Raw genomic sequence first — 16,534 nt, 5'->3', positions numbered from 1 at the left:
ATCATAAAGTGATTTCCCCTTTCAGTCTTTTCTCAGAATGTTTTTTGGAAATATTTAGTGAAGATGTCAAATATGGTCGCAGGATCTCGACTAGGGGAGGGAACCTCTTGGGAACCCCCAATACGATTTGGGATACAAGGCTCACGATACGGATTATCTCACAATATGGCGAAACAACTATTGTTGATACATGGGTCAGAAAACCAATTATGATATTCAACTATTAAAGAAAGAAACAAGGTATTTTTAAATGGGAATTGTAAAAAAATGTTTTATTTTACGTAATGTTGCGGACAAGCTGTCGAAAACGTTTGCCTTCCACACAGACTATTAGAATATTTAAGTAAATTTCTGTAAATACAGCACCACTACATTATTGCAACATTCTAATAAACAAATGTCTTAACTGACTGCCTGCCATTGGCAACGATGTCAAATTCATTTAAACTGGGACGAGTAGCTTTGAATGCTCATGTTGGGAGTGCCACTGGTGCCCTTAGATGTTCAATTCATTTGGACTCGGAGGAGCGTATGAACATCCCAGTCAAAATTAATTGGACGTCTAGCGCCATTAATGGCAGCCAATGCGTTAACATAGTGAAACATTTTGGTAACACCCTATTGGTTCCTTTATTAAACAGTGGCATCTTTCAAAAATGATATATCAATTCTTGGTGGGAGCATACAGATGGCCTATTGTGGTAAATCACATATTGTCACAGCCCGAATCTCAACGATATATAGAATGAAGGTTTGTAGTTTTCAGGTTTCTTCAGAAATCTTAAATAGGCTAATTTTGATGAAAGTTTCTTGAAATAACCATGAATTTCATCTGCTATGTCTTAAAATACATTTTAAATTGTGTCTGAGAAACTTGCACTGATTATTTTTTGGTGAGATTGTCCAAATCTACTGAAGTATTTTTCCTCGACAATCATTTTAGGGGTCGTTTGTTTCAATAAACCCTTTTTGCTAGTGCTCGAGATCATCTGTTGATGCAGGAAATAGCACCCATAGTACCTAAAGCAATCCTATATAAGATAGGGAAATACTGTAAAAATATAAAGAAAAAGGAAAATGAAGCAGTTCTTTGAAAGCATTAGTCCAAAAATAGTGGGACTTTTCAAACCAGTATTTGTCAACATACACCAATATCATTTTCTTTGAAATTATAAATTTAACACAAGTGTAGCCATTTCCACACCCACTTTTACATGCGCTTGCACAATCGCGGCGATTTGTATGAAAGTGCAACGTGAGCAAAAATTGTCGACAAGCGGGCATTTCCTTCACTTTTATTAGTCAGCATCATCGCTGTCACACACCCAGTTGAAATAAGACAACTCTGCCCCAATAAGTTACATTTAAATAAAGGACATTATTGACTTAATTTCCTATATGATACATTAGCAAACCTATAAGGACGTTTTAAACCGCTCAGTATATTCACGGGGCCACAACAAGGGGAAAAAAAGCACCTTTACAAAAATAAAATACTTCACCGAAAAATACCAATTACAACAATGACTACTGAGGTTCCATCAAAATGAGCATTATTATATTTGTAAAGGCAGTTTTTGTGTTGGATCCAATTCAATTATGAACGTGTACTTCAAGTTGTGGCCAGTGTTTAACCCCATCCATGGCTTTTACAGTGCTTTAACAACATACTCAAGCTAGAAGACTCATTGGCTGCCATCGACAGACATCCATCACCGATAATGGCAGCCAACGAGTTAAACTTAATAACCTGGCTTCAAAATAAACCAAAAAGAAGAATATATATGTGCCTAGAAAATAGTGATAAGAAAATGATTCCAACTTAAATATTAAAACACACAATGTCCATCTGATCAATCCAGTGTGTGTTTTTCCTTCATCATATCATTTTTTAAATCATTTAAAAATACCTAAAAATATTTAAAACTAATCCTTTCACACTAGTAGATTGGTTTGAGGTGCTATGTTGGAAACAGCATTATGTTGAGCTGCTTTAGTGTTCAAATCATTGCAGTGAACGGTCAAGAGTCAACCAAATAAAAGCATCCATGCAACACACATGCACGCAAAAGCACAAATGTTTTGTGCCTTACATCTGGGTAACGCTAATATTTAAAATCTGGGAAATTTTGTTTTCAGTCCAAAAAAAGGAGGGTGAACGAACTTAACAGACAGTAATGGGGTTGACATTTTAACGTATCAATGCGCACTCCAGATATGAGTGGCTTTTTTGGAATTTCATAAAAGGTGGCGGATATTTTGGTCTTTCTGTGAAAGAACCCAAATTGCATTTGAACCTTTAAAAACTTCATTTGCTTTTTGTTAGTATTGTGAAACCTCACCTGCGACTGACTGGCAACCAGTCTGGGGTGTTTTCCTATAAAGATTCGCATTCTAAATTTCCTCCACCGTCAACCGGCAAACACTTGTGGCGTCAACGGCGGTGGCAAGTGTTCATTTTCGACGTTATCAGAGTCAATGGCCGATGACTGTGTGGCTACGTTCGCAGCAGCGACTGTGGTGGCGGGAGGGTTCTGTGTCTCGAAAGTGTCCAGGACGCTCTGCACTTTCTGCTCCACTTCATCCGTCCAGTCGATGAGGTCGCTCTCCAGCTGGCGTGCTCGCTCCATGACCAGCTCCTGTCGCTCACCCAGGCCCGCCAGCAGGTCCAGACGCTTGTGGACCTGGCTGAGCGCGGCGCCACCCTCCGGGGCGTACTTGGGCGAAGCCCCACCCCTGCACATGTAAAGGTCAAACTCCTCCGAGGTCATGTTGAGCGACTTGCCGTCCAACTTCTCAATGAAGGCCACGGCGCAGCACTGAGGGGACAATGGCGACGTGCTCATGAATGCATCATTGTGAAAGGGAGAAAATTATAACATTGTAAGGCACTTGTTTGTAAAATGAGTTTGAGAGTCAAAGCAGAAAAGTGTAAGATTAAAAAAAAAAAAAAAAAAAAGGCCATGCATTAGGCAACAACTAATTCTTTCACAGCCATTGACAGCAATAGACGTCAAATCTATTTGAACTGGGATGGTTGGCATTGAATTGTCAGGTTTCGGTGTCATTGACTATGATATAAATATTGTCCAATCCATTTTGACTGGGAGGTGAGGTTGCCAAATTGGGCAGGTTCCTGTCCAAGTTGGCTATTTCAGCTACCACCTCTTCAACCTATTGCCCTCTGGATAGCGCTACTGGGCCACTCCAGCCAAAACAAACAGCCTGAGAGATAGTTCCTTTCCAAAAGCTGTCACTATTCTCAAGTTTGTACTGAAATGTCACTGCCGTTGCACAGCTAATGCCATAACATTGTCACAACTGTCACTAACTGTCATTTGCGCTATCATATCAAGTCAGTCATTTGGCTCCTAGTCTGCGTACTGTAAATTGTCATATACGCAGGTATATTACCACTACATCCCCACTTGGTGCTAGTCACTTATTCGCTTTATTCCCAATCTGTGTAGACTGTAACTTGTGTTTTTACATTATGCTGATTGTACTTTTTTTTTTACGTTGTGCAAATTATGGCAAAGCTTTAAATCTTGTAGTACTCAGTACAATGACAATAAAGGCTTTCTATTCTATTGTATTCTATTCTATTGTATTCTATTCTATTGTATTCTATTCTATTCTATTCTATTCTACAGTGGGGCAAATAAGTATTTAGTCAACAACTAATTGTGCGAGTTCTCCCACTTGAAAATATTAGAGAGGCCTGTAATTGTCAACATGGGTAAACCTCAACCATGAGAGACAGAATGTGGAAAAAAACCACAGAAAATCACATTGTTTGATTTTTAAAGAATTTATTTGCAAATCATGGTGGAAAATAAGTATTTGGTCAATACCAAAAGTTCATCTCAATACTTTGTTATGTACACTTTGTTGGCAATAACGGAGGCCAAACGTTTTCTGTAACTCTTCACAAGCTTTTCACACACTGTTGCTGGTATTTGGCCCATTCCTCCATGCAGATGTCCTCTAGAGCAGTGACGTTTTGGGGCTGTCGTTGGGCAACCCAGACTTTCAACTCCCTCCACAGATTTTCTATGGGGTTGAGATCTGGAGACTGGCTAGGTCCCTCCAGGACCTTGAAATGCTTTTTACGAAGCCACTCCTTTGTTGCCCTGGCTGTGTGTTTGGGATCATTGTCATGCTGAAAGACCCAGCCACATCTCATCTTCAATGCCCTTGCTGATGGAAGGAGCTTTTCACTCAAAATCTCTTGATAAATGGCCCCATTCATTCTTTCCTTTACACAGATCAGTCGTCCTGGTCCCTTTGCAGAAAAACAGCCCCGAAGCATGATGCTTCCACCCCCATGCTTTACAGTGGGTATGGTGTTCTTCGGATGCAATTCAGTATTCTTTCTCCTCCAAACACGAGAACCTGTGTTTCCACCAAAAAGGTCTATTTTGGTTTCATCTGACCATAACACATTCTTCCAGTCCTCTTCTGGATCATCCAAATGCTCTCTAGCGAACCACAGACGGGCTTGGACGTGTACTGGCTTCAGCAGGGGGTCACGTTTGGCGGCGCATGTAGGTCATTCACTAGGTCCCCCCGTGCTGTTCTGGGATTTTTGTTCACCGTTCTTGTTATCATTTTGACGCCACGGGGTGAGATCTTGCATAGAGCCCCAGATCGAGGGAGATTATCAGTGGTCTTGTATGTCTTCCATTTTCTAATAATTGCTCCCACAGTTGATTTCTTTACACCAAGTGTTTTACCTATTGCAGATTCAGTCTTCCCAGCCTGGTGCAGGTCTACAATTTTGTCTCTGGTTTCCTTCGACAGCTCTTTGGTCTTGGCCATAGTGGAGTTTGGAGTGTGACTGACTGAGGGTTGTGGACAGGTGCGAATGAGTTAAAACAGGTGCCACAAATACAGGTAACGAGTGGAGCCTCGTTAGACCTCGTTAGAAGAAGTTAGACCTCTTCGACAGCCAGAAAACTTGCTTGTTTGTAGGTGACCAAATCCTTATTTTCCAGTCTAATTTGGAAATAAATTCTTTAAAAATCAAACAATGTTATTTCTTTTTTTTTTCCACATTTTGTCTCTCATGGTTGAGGTTTACCCATGTTGACAATTACAGGCCTCTCTAATCTTTTCAAGTGGAAGAACTTGCAAAATTAGTGGTTGACTTAATACTTATTTGCCCCACTGTACATCGCTCCTGTCCTAGCCTGGTACACCAGACTCACCGCTGTTCCAGGTATAGTGTGTGTTTGAAAAATACAGGGAGAACAGTCTGGCCGTGCCAGGCAACTCCCGTCCTGCCTGCCGCTTTTGCTTTGCTGATGTCATTGCTGCATGAATTCCGATTCGGGAGACTTGAAAGTTCAGACCGCCAGCCACATTCAGGAAAAATGTGACCCAGATCGGATTTAGACCACATACGAAAGTGACCCGGATCGGATTTGAAATGGTCCACTTCTATGGGACTTGTCACGTTCAGACCGTCAAGTTAATGCGTCACTTGAGTCCGAAAAACACGAAAAAATCGGATTCGTGCATTAAGACCTACAGTATGAACATAGCCTTATGTCAAACAACATTAAACAGAGGTAAAACGGTCTCATTTCTTCAGCAATGTAGCGGACTACACTTTCCGTGAGGGAACGCCATTTTGCGGAGTCTCGTTTGTATTTCTCAAATCAAGCGATTACCTCTGTAATTGTCGATTGGCGTGACGAGGTAGGCTTCGCTTGTTGCGATGCAGTTTTCTTACCAAGCAGTTAAAACTAAAGAGGGTGCTAGTGTTTCAAATGAGCATGTAGATTTGTTTTGTTGGCCCTCTTTGTTGAAACAATCTCCAAACACATTTTGCAGACTGGTTCGTCCTTTTTGGTTGCATCGCCATTTCTATTTGGTTTAAAATCAAAATATTGCCACACCGCGGCTGTGGTGTTTGGCTTGGAAATCAGCATTTTCTGTCCATTTTCTGCTCGCTCATTGCTGTACTCCGACAGTGCACTCGGCCCCGCCTCCCTCCATTGAATGATGGTCAGGCAAACTCAAATGTGTAAAACGAACAAACCCAGAAGTCAATAAAACAGAGTGAATCCTCGTCACAGAATATTGCGCTGTTGGTAACAAGGAAGCCGAACTTTTAACAGCACGTCCACCGCACATGTGCGCAAGCACATACACACGTGAGGCGATAAATCGCAGCGGGAAAATTACCGCCTTTATTTTCATTTACCGTGCAATAAATGGAATTATTGCATATCGCGACAGGCTTACTGACCAGATTAGTGAAGTAGTAGCCATCCTCTCCAGTCATGAGCCTGCTGGGATTGCAGAAGCGAGTGATGTACTGGATGTTGGACTGAAGCCGCGGGGGGTTCGCCTTTAGTACGATGTAGATGAGAGTGGGCAGGAAGTCGTCCGCCGACGCCGCCTCTTTCTTGCTGATGCGAATGGCGTTGAAGATGTGCTTGCTGCAGCGCGTGATGCATGCCAACTTGTCCTTTGGCACCCGCTTGGAATCGATTTCGATCACATCTAGGGAGATGCAGATATTATTTTAGGGGGACCGCAGGATCGAACCAGAATTAACGTAAATACAAAAAATAAATAAAAAACACATATTGGCCATGAATATAATAAACCTGTGGCGATATGAAATAATTCCATTATCGCACGGTAAATGAAAATGAAGGCGGTAATTTTCCCGCTGCGATTTATCGCCTTACGTGCACGTGCTTGCGCGCACGCGTGCGGCAGGCGTGCTGTTAAAAGTCCGGCTTCCTTGTTACCAAGTGTGCAATATGCTGCGACGAGTACTCAGGGCCCAAATACACCAGATGCATCATCATTCCGGGTTCCGTCCTGCTCCGGCAAAAAATAGCGCCAAAGCCAATCCGTTCGCATTATTTCCTATTGTTCAATGTATACAAGCAGCGCCAGTGCTCTGGATTGACTGCGGACCATCTCAGGCGTGCTGGAGCTCGCCAGATGGTATAGGCTATTTTCTATTTTTGCCGGAGACACATCCATCAAAATGGGCGGATCCAGGCCTGGAGTCAACAGCCCAAAGTGTCTTATAGACCCTACTCACCTACGTCACAAAATGACGTGTCGCTGTATCCGGCCGCCATATTGTCCGTATTTTTTAGACTTATTCTCATTGTTTTCAATTAGTCGTGCAAGTTATAGAGCAATTCATGGAAGCCCCGGTGTTATCTGACGCTGTAAACTCATTGGATGCGTTGCATAAAAGGCATTATGTGGAAAAGCTTCAGTTTATCCATTCAGCAGATCCATATTTGATGCCTAAATCGATGTTTTTCGACTCGCTGTCTTCGCCGTCTTTGCTTGACATCTGCTAGCTACCCTGATATTTACAACTATCTTGTCCACACAAAATCAGCCTATTCTCACGAAAGTTTGAAAAACTTTAAGAGCTTGGAGGCTTATAAATACTTCGTTGCTGGTTGGGTGAAACAGGTCCTCGTCCACGAAAATTCGGCAGGAATCTATCGTGTGCAGGGAAGGTGAGTTACGAAATTTTCAATTCAAAATCTTTTGTTCTTGCTAACATCCACTGTCAAGTCTAATGTATTTCATGTCATTTGTCAATGGAGCTAGGGCTTTTAATGTTTATATGGTTTAGCAATAGCACTCTCACTACATACATATATAATATGTAATAAATATGAAGTGCGATAGCGCTACTCCAGATTTTCCCTAGTTGAATTTATTTTTTGGCTTTTGACCTCAATAGTGAAATTGTAAATTAATTGTATGACAACTGCCTGATTATCCCCTTATAATTATATATTATCAGGTAGTTCATTCACAACGTCTGAGTGTATGTTGTCGGCGATTAGCCTAGCAATGATCTTAATTGTGGTTGTCAGCCCAAAACCCTCTAAATATATATTAAATGCATCTTACCAGATATAAAATGACTACTAAATAATCTGTGGTAGTCGTTTAGAGCCCAGTTTTCTCGTCGAATTGCAGGAGTCAATCTCGGTCTCCTCTCCGGGTCCCTCGGAATACGGTAAAACTTCAAGTCTCTCCGTCTATCTTCTCTGTTTTTGCAACCGACCGCCACACACGACTTCACCATTTTGATTTGATTATTAATGTTAACGAGCAGAAAAACACGCCATAATAGGAGGAATTTACGAAGCGCTAATGCATTAACATGACGAGTATACGGACAAAATGGCGCGGGGGCGTGGCTGTGACGTCACGTGAGTAGGGTCCATTCATGGTTTAATCACCAGCAAATATGGACGAAGAACGTTTAATCATGGAGTTGGAAAGTGACAAAGTGATTTATGATGCAGCAGATCATTATTATAAGGACAGCATTAAAAAGGAAGCTGCAAGGTGTCCTATTATTTGTGTTTTTCTGGCAATGATATCAAACACACGACATGCTGGCAACTTTGTTTTTATTAACACACGGCGCTAACAACACTTCCTAAACCTGTGGCTCTCGGTAGACTGTCTCTTTCTCACTCCCGCATCACATGAACAAAACAACATCACGGTAGCGTGCACTTCAGGGTGCCTCGGAAAACATCCAATCAGAATATTACATATGGAACGCCATGGCAGAAGCTATGAGGATGGACGGGGAGTTTTTATGCAAGTCATGTAATTTAAAACAGTAATCAAATAGTATCGCAAACTCATGGTAATAGCAAAAACATTAAAAAATTGGGAAAAAATGTTCAATCAAATCAAGTCCACCTCTATTTTTGACGTACTGCGGGGCACGCAGTCAACACAGAGCCGTGCCGGACCCGGAACGAAGATGCTTCTTCGTGCTGACAACTTTGTTTTTTAGTAACACACAGCGCTGACAACACTTCCTCAACATATGGCTCTCGGCAGGCTTTATCTGTCCGTCTCTCTCACTGCCGGGTCACATGAACAAAACAACATCACCATTGCGTGCGTTTCAGGGTGCTTTGGAAAACATCCAATCAGAATATTACACATGGAACGCCATAGCAGACGCTATCAGGGGAAAAGTTTTCATTTGCCTAAATGCTTAAGTTATTAAGTGCAATTTTATTTTTTTACCTTGAAAAAGACATTTTATTTATTCTGTGTTTCTGTGCGGTACTAATATTATTGTCTTTTAGAGGCATGGTCTTGTTTTTAGTTGCGATTTTCTAGAAAGTATTTTTTAATTTAGGAGTAAATATTTATGGCGTTTAACCCTTTAACACCTAAGCCTATTTTGGCCGAATTTGCATGCATTTGATGTTGCCTTTATATTTCAAAGAAAAAATTGTTTACAATGGCCAAGTTGGGTCCCTTTTTTCAGGACACCTTGAACTTCATGTCCAAACTGTTGTTTTCTTCACTGACCAATTATAATCCACATTTTGGACCCAAAAAGACAAAAAAATTCCAAAATCATTTTTCAAAATTTGTAATGTTGATGTGCCATTGACAACCAAACATGCTCGACCAACTGTTTTGAAGCTTGATAATATTTATTCAACTTGTAAAGATGAACATTCAATAGAAAAAAAATAAGATTGAATTGTTTTATGTTTGACAATTCAACACATACAGCAGGTATGGTCATGGGCGTTTTTGGCCTTTACACATACTATGGTCAAACAGGTTATATACAGTGCAAAATAGTGAGATAAAAAAATATATATATATCACCTAACACAAAACAGGTTTGGAGGATATCTCTTTGTGAAGTTAGGTGTTGTACCCATCACCTTATCAAAAGTATATACGTACATGCAATCAAGCTTCTCGAGCACACATCTACATAAAAATTGAAAAGATTATAGTGAAGAAAAAATAATATATAACATTGAAAAAAAGTATTTCAAAAAATAATGACAAGTAGTTCAGTTCAATTCAAAATTTTCAGGGATGCGACCCAATAATTTTTTTTTTTTTTTTTTTTTGCGCACTCAATAAAGCTTATTCTTGAACAGGTCACGGAGCTGCGTCACACACAACGTCACACAGCCTACTCTTTCGCCGTTCGCGCTGCTGTCACTTCTACTCGCCGAGACGCCGACCGGTCCAAAGAAAACAATGTCAAATACGGCTCATCTTCTTCCTTGAGTTAATGAAATAATGCATTAGCTTGCGCTAAATGTAGTTTTAGATTCATTCTGCACGTTTCAAAATCGATCGCTCAAACCAACCGTCCTTTGCTTGCTTCGCATGCCTCGCTTTCATTAGTTGGCGCCTCGCTCGAAAATGTATTAAAAATGATCGCATTCGGTTCGTCCTTCTTGACATCAGAACGGCATTTGGGATATGTATTCTTTTGTGCTGCTTTCGGTTTCGAAAAAGGACAAGAAATGATGGATATATGAAGATAGATACATCGTCCATGCAGCGTTTTAATGCGTATTTATGAGTGCAAGAAACCTATAAAACTCAAAAGACATTATCTCCCGTTTTTCTTGGTCGATTGACTTCAAATAAAAACTGGTGTGGACATCAACTTCTGCACTTTCAAATGAGACCAACCACAGGCACGTGAGTGACGTAATTACAGCATGACGAAGCTTCAAAGACGATATGCGTAAACGCGTCGCTGCCGACACGTTCGGTGTTAAAGGGTTAAATGGGTTTACTTGATCTATTAATATATAGCCTACTGTATTCTCACTGTGTTATTGTAAATGGGTTTTTAAAATGTGTTTTTTTTTTTTTGGTGGGGTGGGGGGGGCACAGTAATATCGCATATCGTAAATTATCGCCCACTAAAATTTGTTATCGCGACAGGCCTACATGAATATCAAAACAAAAGTATGGAATGAAGTAAGCTTTCATGTCCCATGTGACTATAATGCAGCACGGGCTGTTCATAACCTTGGAAAAATGTATATCATCAGAATAAAAGTAAAGAAGATCACTGCAGTATCCTTATATGTGTGTGTGTGACTCACCTGTGATTGCTTTAACCACATTATCAGAAGCCTCAGGGATGTCCTCATCGACGGGAACACCCAGCATCTCAATCGTGACCCAATGTAAAGCTCTGCAAATTCAGTCACATATAATTAAGTATAGAATGTGAGCATGACGCCTCATACAATTTAATAGTTTATTTTTCACCCAAACAATGGTTGGCCTTTCCAAACTAGATTTAAGTTCAAAACTTTCTATCCATATTTCCCCCCTTTTTGTGCTGTCAGCCCCCAAAACACAAAGTAATAACTACACAAAGAATAATATTACATTGAATAACTTATTGCTAAATTTCCATTCTCATATCTGTTCGGATTGGTTACTTTAGATGAGACACACTTAACACCATTGTTACAATAAGCTCCTACTGTATATTCCAACCGTATATTCTTCCCGTTATACAGTACATGTTATGCATGGGCATTTTTTTTCTTTTTTAACTTATTTATATTATAATATTTAACTTATTTTCCCCTTCTTGTTGCCACAAATTTAGCTAAATGTAGTACTAAGGAGCATGCATGTATGCTGCTTAATTGCTGCTGCCGTAAGACATTCAATGGTCCTGGTATTGAGTTCATCAAACTAGGTCAGTATTGTGATTTTGTAACTTTAGACCTGAAATAATCCCAGTTTTAATTAGTTACGTCTTCTGTGTACGGACCTGATCCTGTTCTGAGTAGCCAGGTCTTTCTTCTCATCATCGGACGTTTCAGGGCAAAACGCTTCCTTGTAAAGACGTGTCATCATGTATCTTTCGACTTCATCCATAATGCCTTCCACGTATTCAGAGGAGCCTAAGAGCAAAACAACATAAGACCAGGGGTCTGGGGGGAAGAAAATATTTGTAAAAGAATAATTTTTGGACCTTTGAATTGAGTGTGAAGGCGCTCTGAGAGAGACTGGTAGAAATCCTGGACGCATTCGGACATGTCGTCAGCACCAGAGACCTACAATATGAGAGACAAAAGCGCAAAAATTCTTTAACACACAACAAAACTAAAAAAAAAAACATTGCCATCAGCTTTGGTGTAATGGAACCAACCCGTTTGTAGGCTATGCTCTCAGTGAAAGAGCGACACTGCTTGAAGATTTGCCGACCATATTTTAGAGGCCTTAGGAATTCAATGAACTCCTTCGTCGCGGGGTCGGTGTCCACAGAAGGGGGCCGGTTTATTGAGGAGCAGGAACTCGGGCCGGACTGAGCATCCGTAGGTGTCGCGGCATCTGAAGGATATTTCATTCAATTTCTTTTTCACGGTAAGAGAAAAATATGTTGAAAGGTCTAGCTACCTTTTTTTGGTGGTGTTTTGAAAAACTTGGTGACAGTGTTGACTTTGCTTGACTTTTCTTTGGTCTTCCGTTCCTCTGTTTTGCCAAAAGGTGCAAAAGCGGGCAGCGGCTGGGCCTTCTGATGTCTGCTTGCATAGGCTTGGTCTTCCTCTCTCTGCAGCCTGCGAAGAGTGAGGGACAAAAGTGAAGCAATGGGATGTTGATGTACAGTCAGAGGGACACAACAGCTAATATTGGACAGACACACACACTAAAACACACACCGAATAGTTGATAACTACATTGACTGGTCACTAATGAAGCCAGCTTGGATTAAAGGAGAAAATTCTTCTGAAAAGACCAGAACCGTCCAGCTACGATAATTGTAAAAGGTTAAAATCAAACCTCTCAGCTAGAGCCCAGTCGTCTTGGATCTGTTTTTGCTTTTCTCGCTGGTTTTCCTCTCTCCAGCACTTAGAACACAGACCCTGCCACGCCGTGTTGCCATAAAATCCACATCCTTTAGTACAAAGGAGCTCAGACTGGTCCAAATGGATCCGAGGCCGTTCAGACCGCTGGGCCATCATCCTTTACAACAGACTGGAAAGAGAACACGGATATGAAAATCTGTAAACAATTTAGTTAATACACCAATGTCGTTACTGTCACTCCAGCGTAAATTCGTTTTTGAATGTCACTTGCTAATTGCTCATGTCATCGTTTCATCACAGAAATCCCAAATTTCCAAACCTTCAGCCCATACACTCTACCATATATTCAAAGTAATACGTTGCTGTTGTGGAAAAGTGGGCATCCGAACGGTAAAAAGTTTTATTCAGATCCATTACTTAACAGAACGGTCCGTGGCTGGCTAGCTACGGAAGCTAACTCAGAAGCTACCATTTGACAACAAACAACAATGTCAAAAAATGTGACGACGTCTGTTTTTGTCAACCTGTCAACCTACGGCGTCATTCGCAGGATGGGCAAAACTTTTCGCGCAAGGTTGATCCTGCTCCAAATCTGCTCGAATGTGGAATGTTTACGGTAGATTTGTCATTACCCGATCGTGACGGGCTACCAGATCACAACGGATTGCTACTGCGCACGCGCGATCTACGCCATTTTCTCCTGAGGGACGACGGGATATAGACCCTACTCACATGACGTCACAACCACGCCTCCGCGCCATGTTGTCCGTCTACTCATCGGATTTTAGCATTACCGCTACGTAAATTCCTCCTATTATGGCGTGTTTTTCTGCTCGTTAACATTAATAATCAAAACGGTGAAGGCGTGTGTGGCGGTTGGTTGCAATAACAGAGAAGATAGACGGAGAGACTTGAAGTTCTACCGTTGGACTGCTGCAATTCGACGAGAAAACTGGGCTCTAAACGATTACCACAGACTATGTAGTAGTCATTTTATATCTGGTAAAATGCATTTAATATATATTTAGACGGTTTTGGGCTGACAACCACAATTAAGATCATTGCGAGGCTAATACATACAGTAACATAACATACAGTTTTAAATTCAAGATGCTTATTTCTTCCACCATCATTACATTTTGAATAATATTTAGCCGGTACCAAGTGAAAGAAGCTGGCCTCGTCTACGGATCATCAGTTAAACAGGTGTGTCCAAACCTTTTGCAAAGGGGGGCAGATTTGGTGTGGTAAAAATGCGGGGGGCTACCTTGGCTGATTTACGTTGAACAAATTTTAGCAAGCCCTTCTGTGTGTCACATTTGCTTTATTATTATTTTTTTTTTATTCATAATTTCAACAGTCTCGTCTTTGTGGCGTTCTCTTTCGACACTCGGGCTCTTGCGAAATACTGCTGCTGTGAAATTAAACTAGCTTCAAGTTGCTATAATTTCTCGCTGCGTATCTTCCCTGTAATGTCGTACATGTCAGCGTGTCTTGTTCGGTAATATTATCGCGTCACATCGAACTCTTTGAAAACAGCGACTGTCTCTTTGCAAATGAGGCAGACACAGTTGCTGCGTGTTTTATTGAAGAAATAGTCCAATATCCACCTATCCTTGAAGTGTCGGCCATCGCAGTCAACTTTTTTTTTTTATTGATGGTCGCCATTTTAGAAAATTGGAAGTAAAGGGGCACACGGGGCAATGTTGCTTAGAGTGCTGCTCTTAAAGTTTTTCAAACTTTCGTGAGAATAGGCTGATTTTGTGTGGACAAAATCGTTGTAGATATCAGGGTAGCAGATGTCAGGCAGAGAGGGTGAAGACAGCGGGTCAAAAAATATCGATTTAGGCATCAAATATGGATCTGGCGAATGGATAGACTGAAGCTTTTCCACATAACGCCGTTTATTCAACGCATCCAATGAGTTTACAGCGTCTGAAAGCACCGGGGCTTCCATGAATTCCACTATAAATTGTAAGGGTGTCAACAATAATCGATGCGGCGATGCATCCCGATGCGGGGCATGGACGATTCGATTCGATGCGGGCAACAAGCCGAATCGATTCAGCGCATTTTAAAATATATAAGTACGTTAAAAAATCTTCCCTGAGCAATTCCGGTGATGCAATGGATTTGGTTTCCCTATTTGTATTATTATTCTCATGTTTAATTTTTTTACACACTGCATAACTCTGGTCAAGTTTCCCACCAACCTCGTAGAAGCCAAAATGTCTCCAGATGTCTGCTTTTAATGTGTTAGGTGCATCAATAATCTTTCTCGCTGCCACTTTCTCCACTTCAGCCATTGTTATGTTATGTCCTCTCTCTCTGCTCTCCCGATTAGAGCTTAGTTCAGGCCTAAAAAATCCAGCCTGACCCGACCCGGCCCCGTGTATTAAAGGCCGAGAGTCCGAAATTTTACGTTTTATTTGTAGGCTCGAGCCCGAACCCCTCCCCCCCCTCCCCCCGAAAATGTACATTTCATTTCTAGGCCTGACCCCGTTTTATTTGTGAGGACTCAGCAGGAGGAGCAAATGCTGGGATGCAATGCGTGGTTGCGTTTTGTGTGATCACAACTTGGACGATGCCTATGTGCATAATGATAAATTAAAACCTGTCTTTTGTAACAAATTCTCCCAGACAAACAAGCCTGTAAGATGCATAGTCAATAAACATTTATATCGTTTATATTTGTGTGTCTGTTCTATCAGGTGGATAGTTCATGTGTCAATTTGTCGGCAAAATGCAATAGACATTTATTTCAATTTCTTCAAGTTGGCAGAAAAAAACGCCAGTTTTCATAGTGTTTAAATAGTCTACATATTTTTATTATAATTATAAATGCATTTACACAACGAAATAAAGCTGGAAAGGATTGTTAAATACAGTGGTACCTCGACATACGATCGCTTCGACACACGATCTTTTCGACATCCGACGTAAAATTTGACGCGCCATTTGTTTCTACATCCGACGACATGCTCGAAATACGACGACACGACAGCAACGCAAACGAACTCACAGCGGATTTTCTTGTGTGAGAAATCAACACAGGTTTCCAAAAAGTTGGTACAGTTGGTGAAACAAGGAAAAAAGTGATGCTTACCTTTGAAATGAAGATGCAAATTATAGAAAAATATGAGCGTGGGGTGCGCATCCGTGAGCTGGCTCAACAATACAGCTCCACGGTCCTCTTCCGACCACCGTTCGCCAGTCTTTATAAGTTAAGGTGACAATTATTATTGTGGTAACATCGCCAAAGAAATCGCCAGCTTCGTCACGTTTTTATAATTTATTTAAGAACTTATTCAACACAAAACGCCCATTGCCCTCTGCAGTTGACTGTGCTCTCAAGAAAACGAAAGTATTATCTCTACCGCACTGACCTATCTCACTGTGACGTCAGCCCCGCGGTGCATTCAGGTACAGCAAAAAGTGTCCGCCACATTAGAATCCAACTTGTTACATTATTAACGGAATCATTTTTATTTTATTATTATTATTATTATTATTATTATTAATATTATTATTATAATTATTATATTATTCTGATTTTTATTAATAACTTATTAATTTTGCTATGTTTAATTGCCATTTATAATAATTGTACCAGCAGTATTTATTATGGATTTAGTGTAGGTTTTTGGGTGTGGAACGAATTAATGGAATTTTAATGTATTCCTATGGGAAAATCCTGCTCGACATACGACCATTTCGACTTACAAACAAGGTCTTGGAACGAATTAACTTCGTATGTAGAGGTACCACTGTATATTTCTGTGTGGGATACAGTGCTCACTATACACGCCTGTCTGACAAGGAGAGGAACAGCAGCATATTAAAAAATAAACTAAAATACTTTTAAATAACATTCTTTATTTTAATGACTCGCATCAGAACAC

At 40.8% G+C, this 16,534-nt stretch overlaps 1 protein-coding gene across 1 annotated transcript; it reads right to left on the bottom strand.

Moving 5' to 3' along the window:
• Positions 1–20: 20 nt before the first annotated feature.
• Positions 21–13,305, bottom strand: rabgef1l (RAB guanine nucleotide exchange factor (GEF) 1, like). The gene is made up of 9 exons (XM_057839889.1): positions 13,157–13,305; positions 12,607–12,801; positions 12,223–12,383; positions 11,975–12,156; positions 11,798–11,879; positions 11,594–11,726; positions 10,908–10,999; positions 6,257–6,513; positions 21–2,819 (listed from the first exon to the last, which is right to left on the bottom strand). The coding sequence occupies exons 2-9, from the start codon at positions 12,786–12,788 to the stop codon at positions 2,412–2,414; spliced, it is 1,497 nt and encodes a 498-aa protein (XP_057695872.1). The 5' UTR covers positions 12,789–12,801; positions 13,157–13,305; the 3' UTR covers positions 21–2,411.
• Positions 13,306–16,534: the final 3,229 nt, after the last annotated feature.

The sequence above is a fragment of the Corythoichthys intestinalis genome, chromosome 6 (assembly GCF_030265065.1).
Source record: "Corythoichthys intestinalis isolate RoL2023-P3 chromosome 6, ASM3026506v1, whole genome shotgun sequence".
NCBI classification, from domain to species: domain Eukaryota; kingdom Metazoa; phylum Chordata; class Actinopteri; order Syngnathiformes; family Syngnathidae; genus Corythoichthys; species Corythoichthys intestinalis.
Note: the sequence above shows the minus strand (reverse complement) of the source record. Positions and strands in the feature narration are given on the sequence as shown.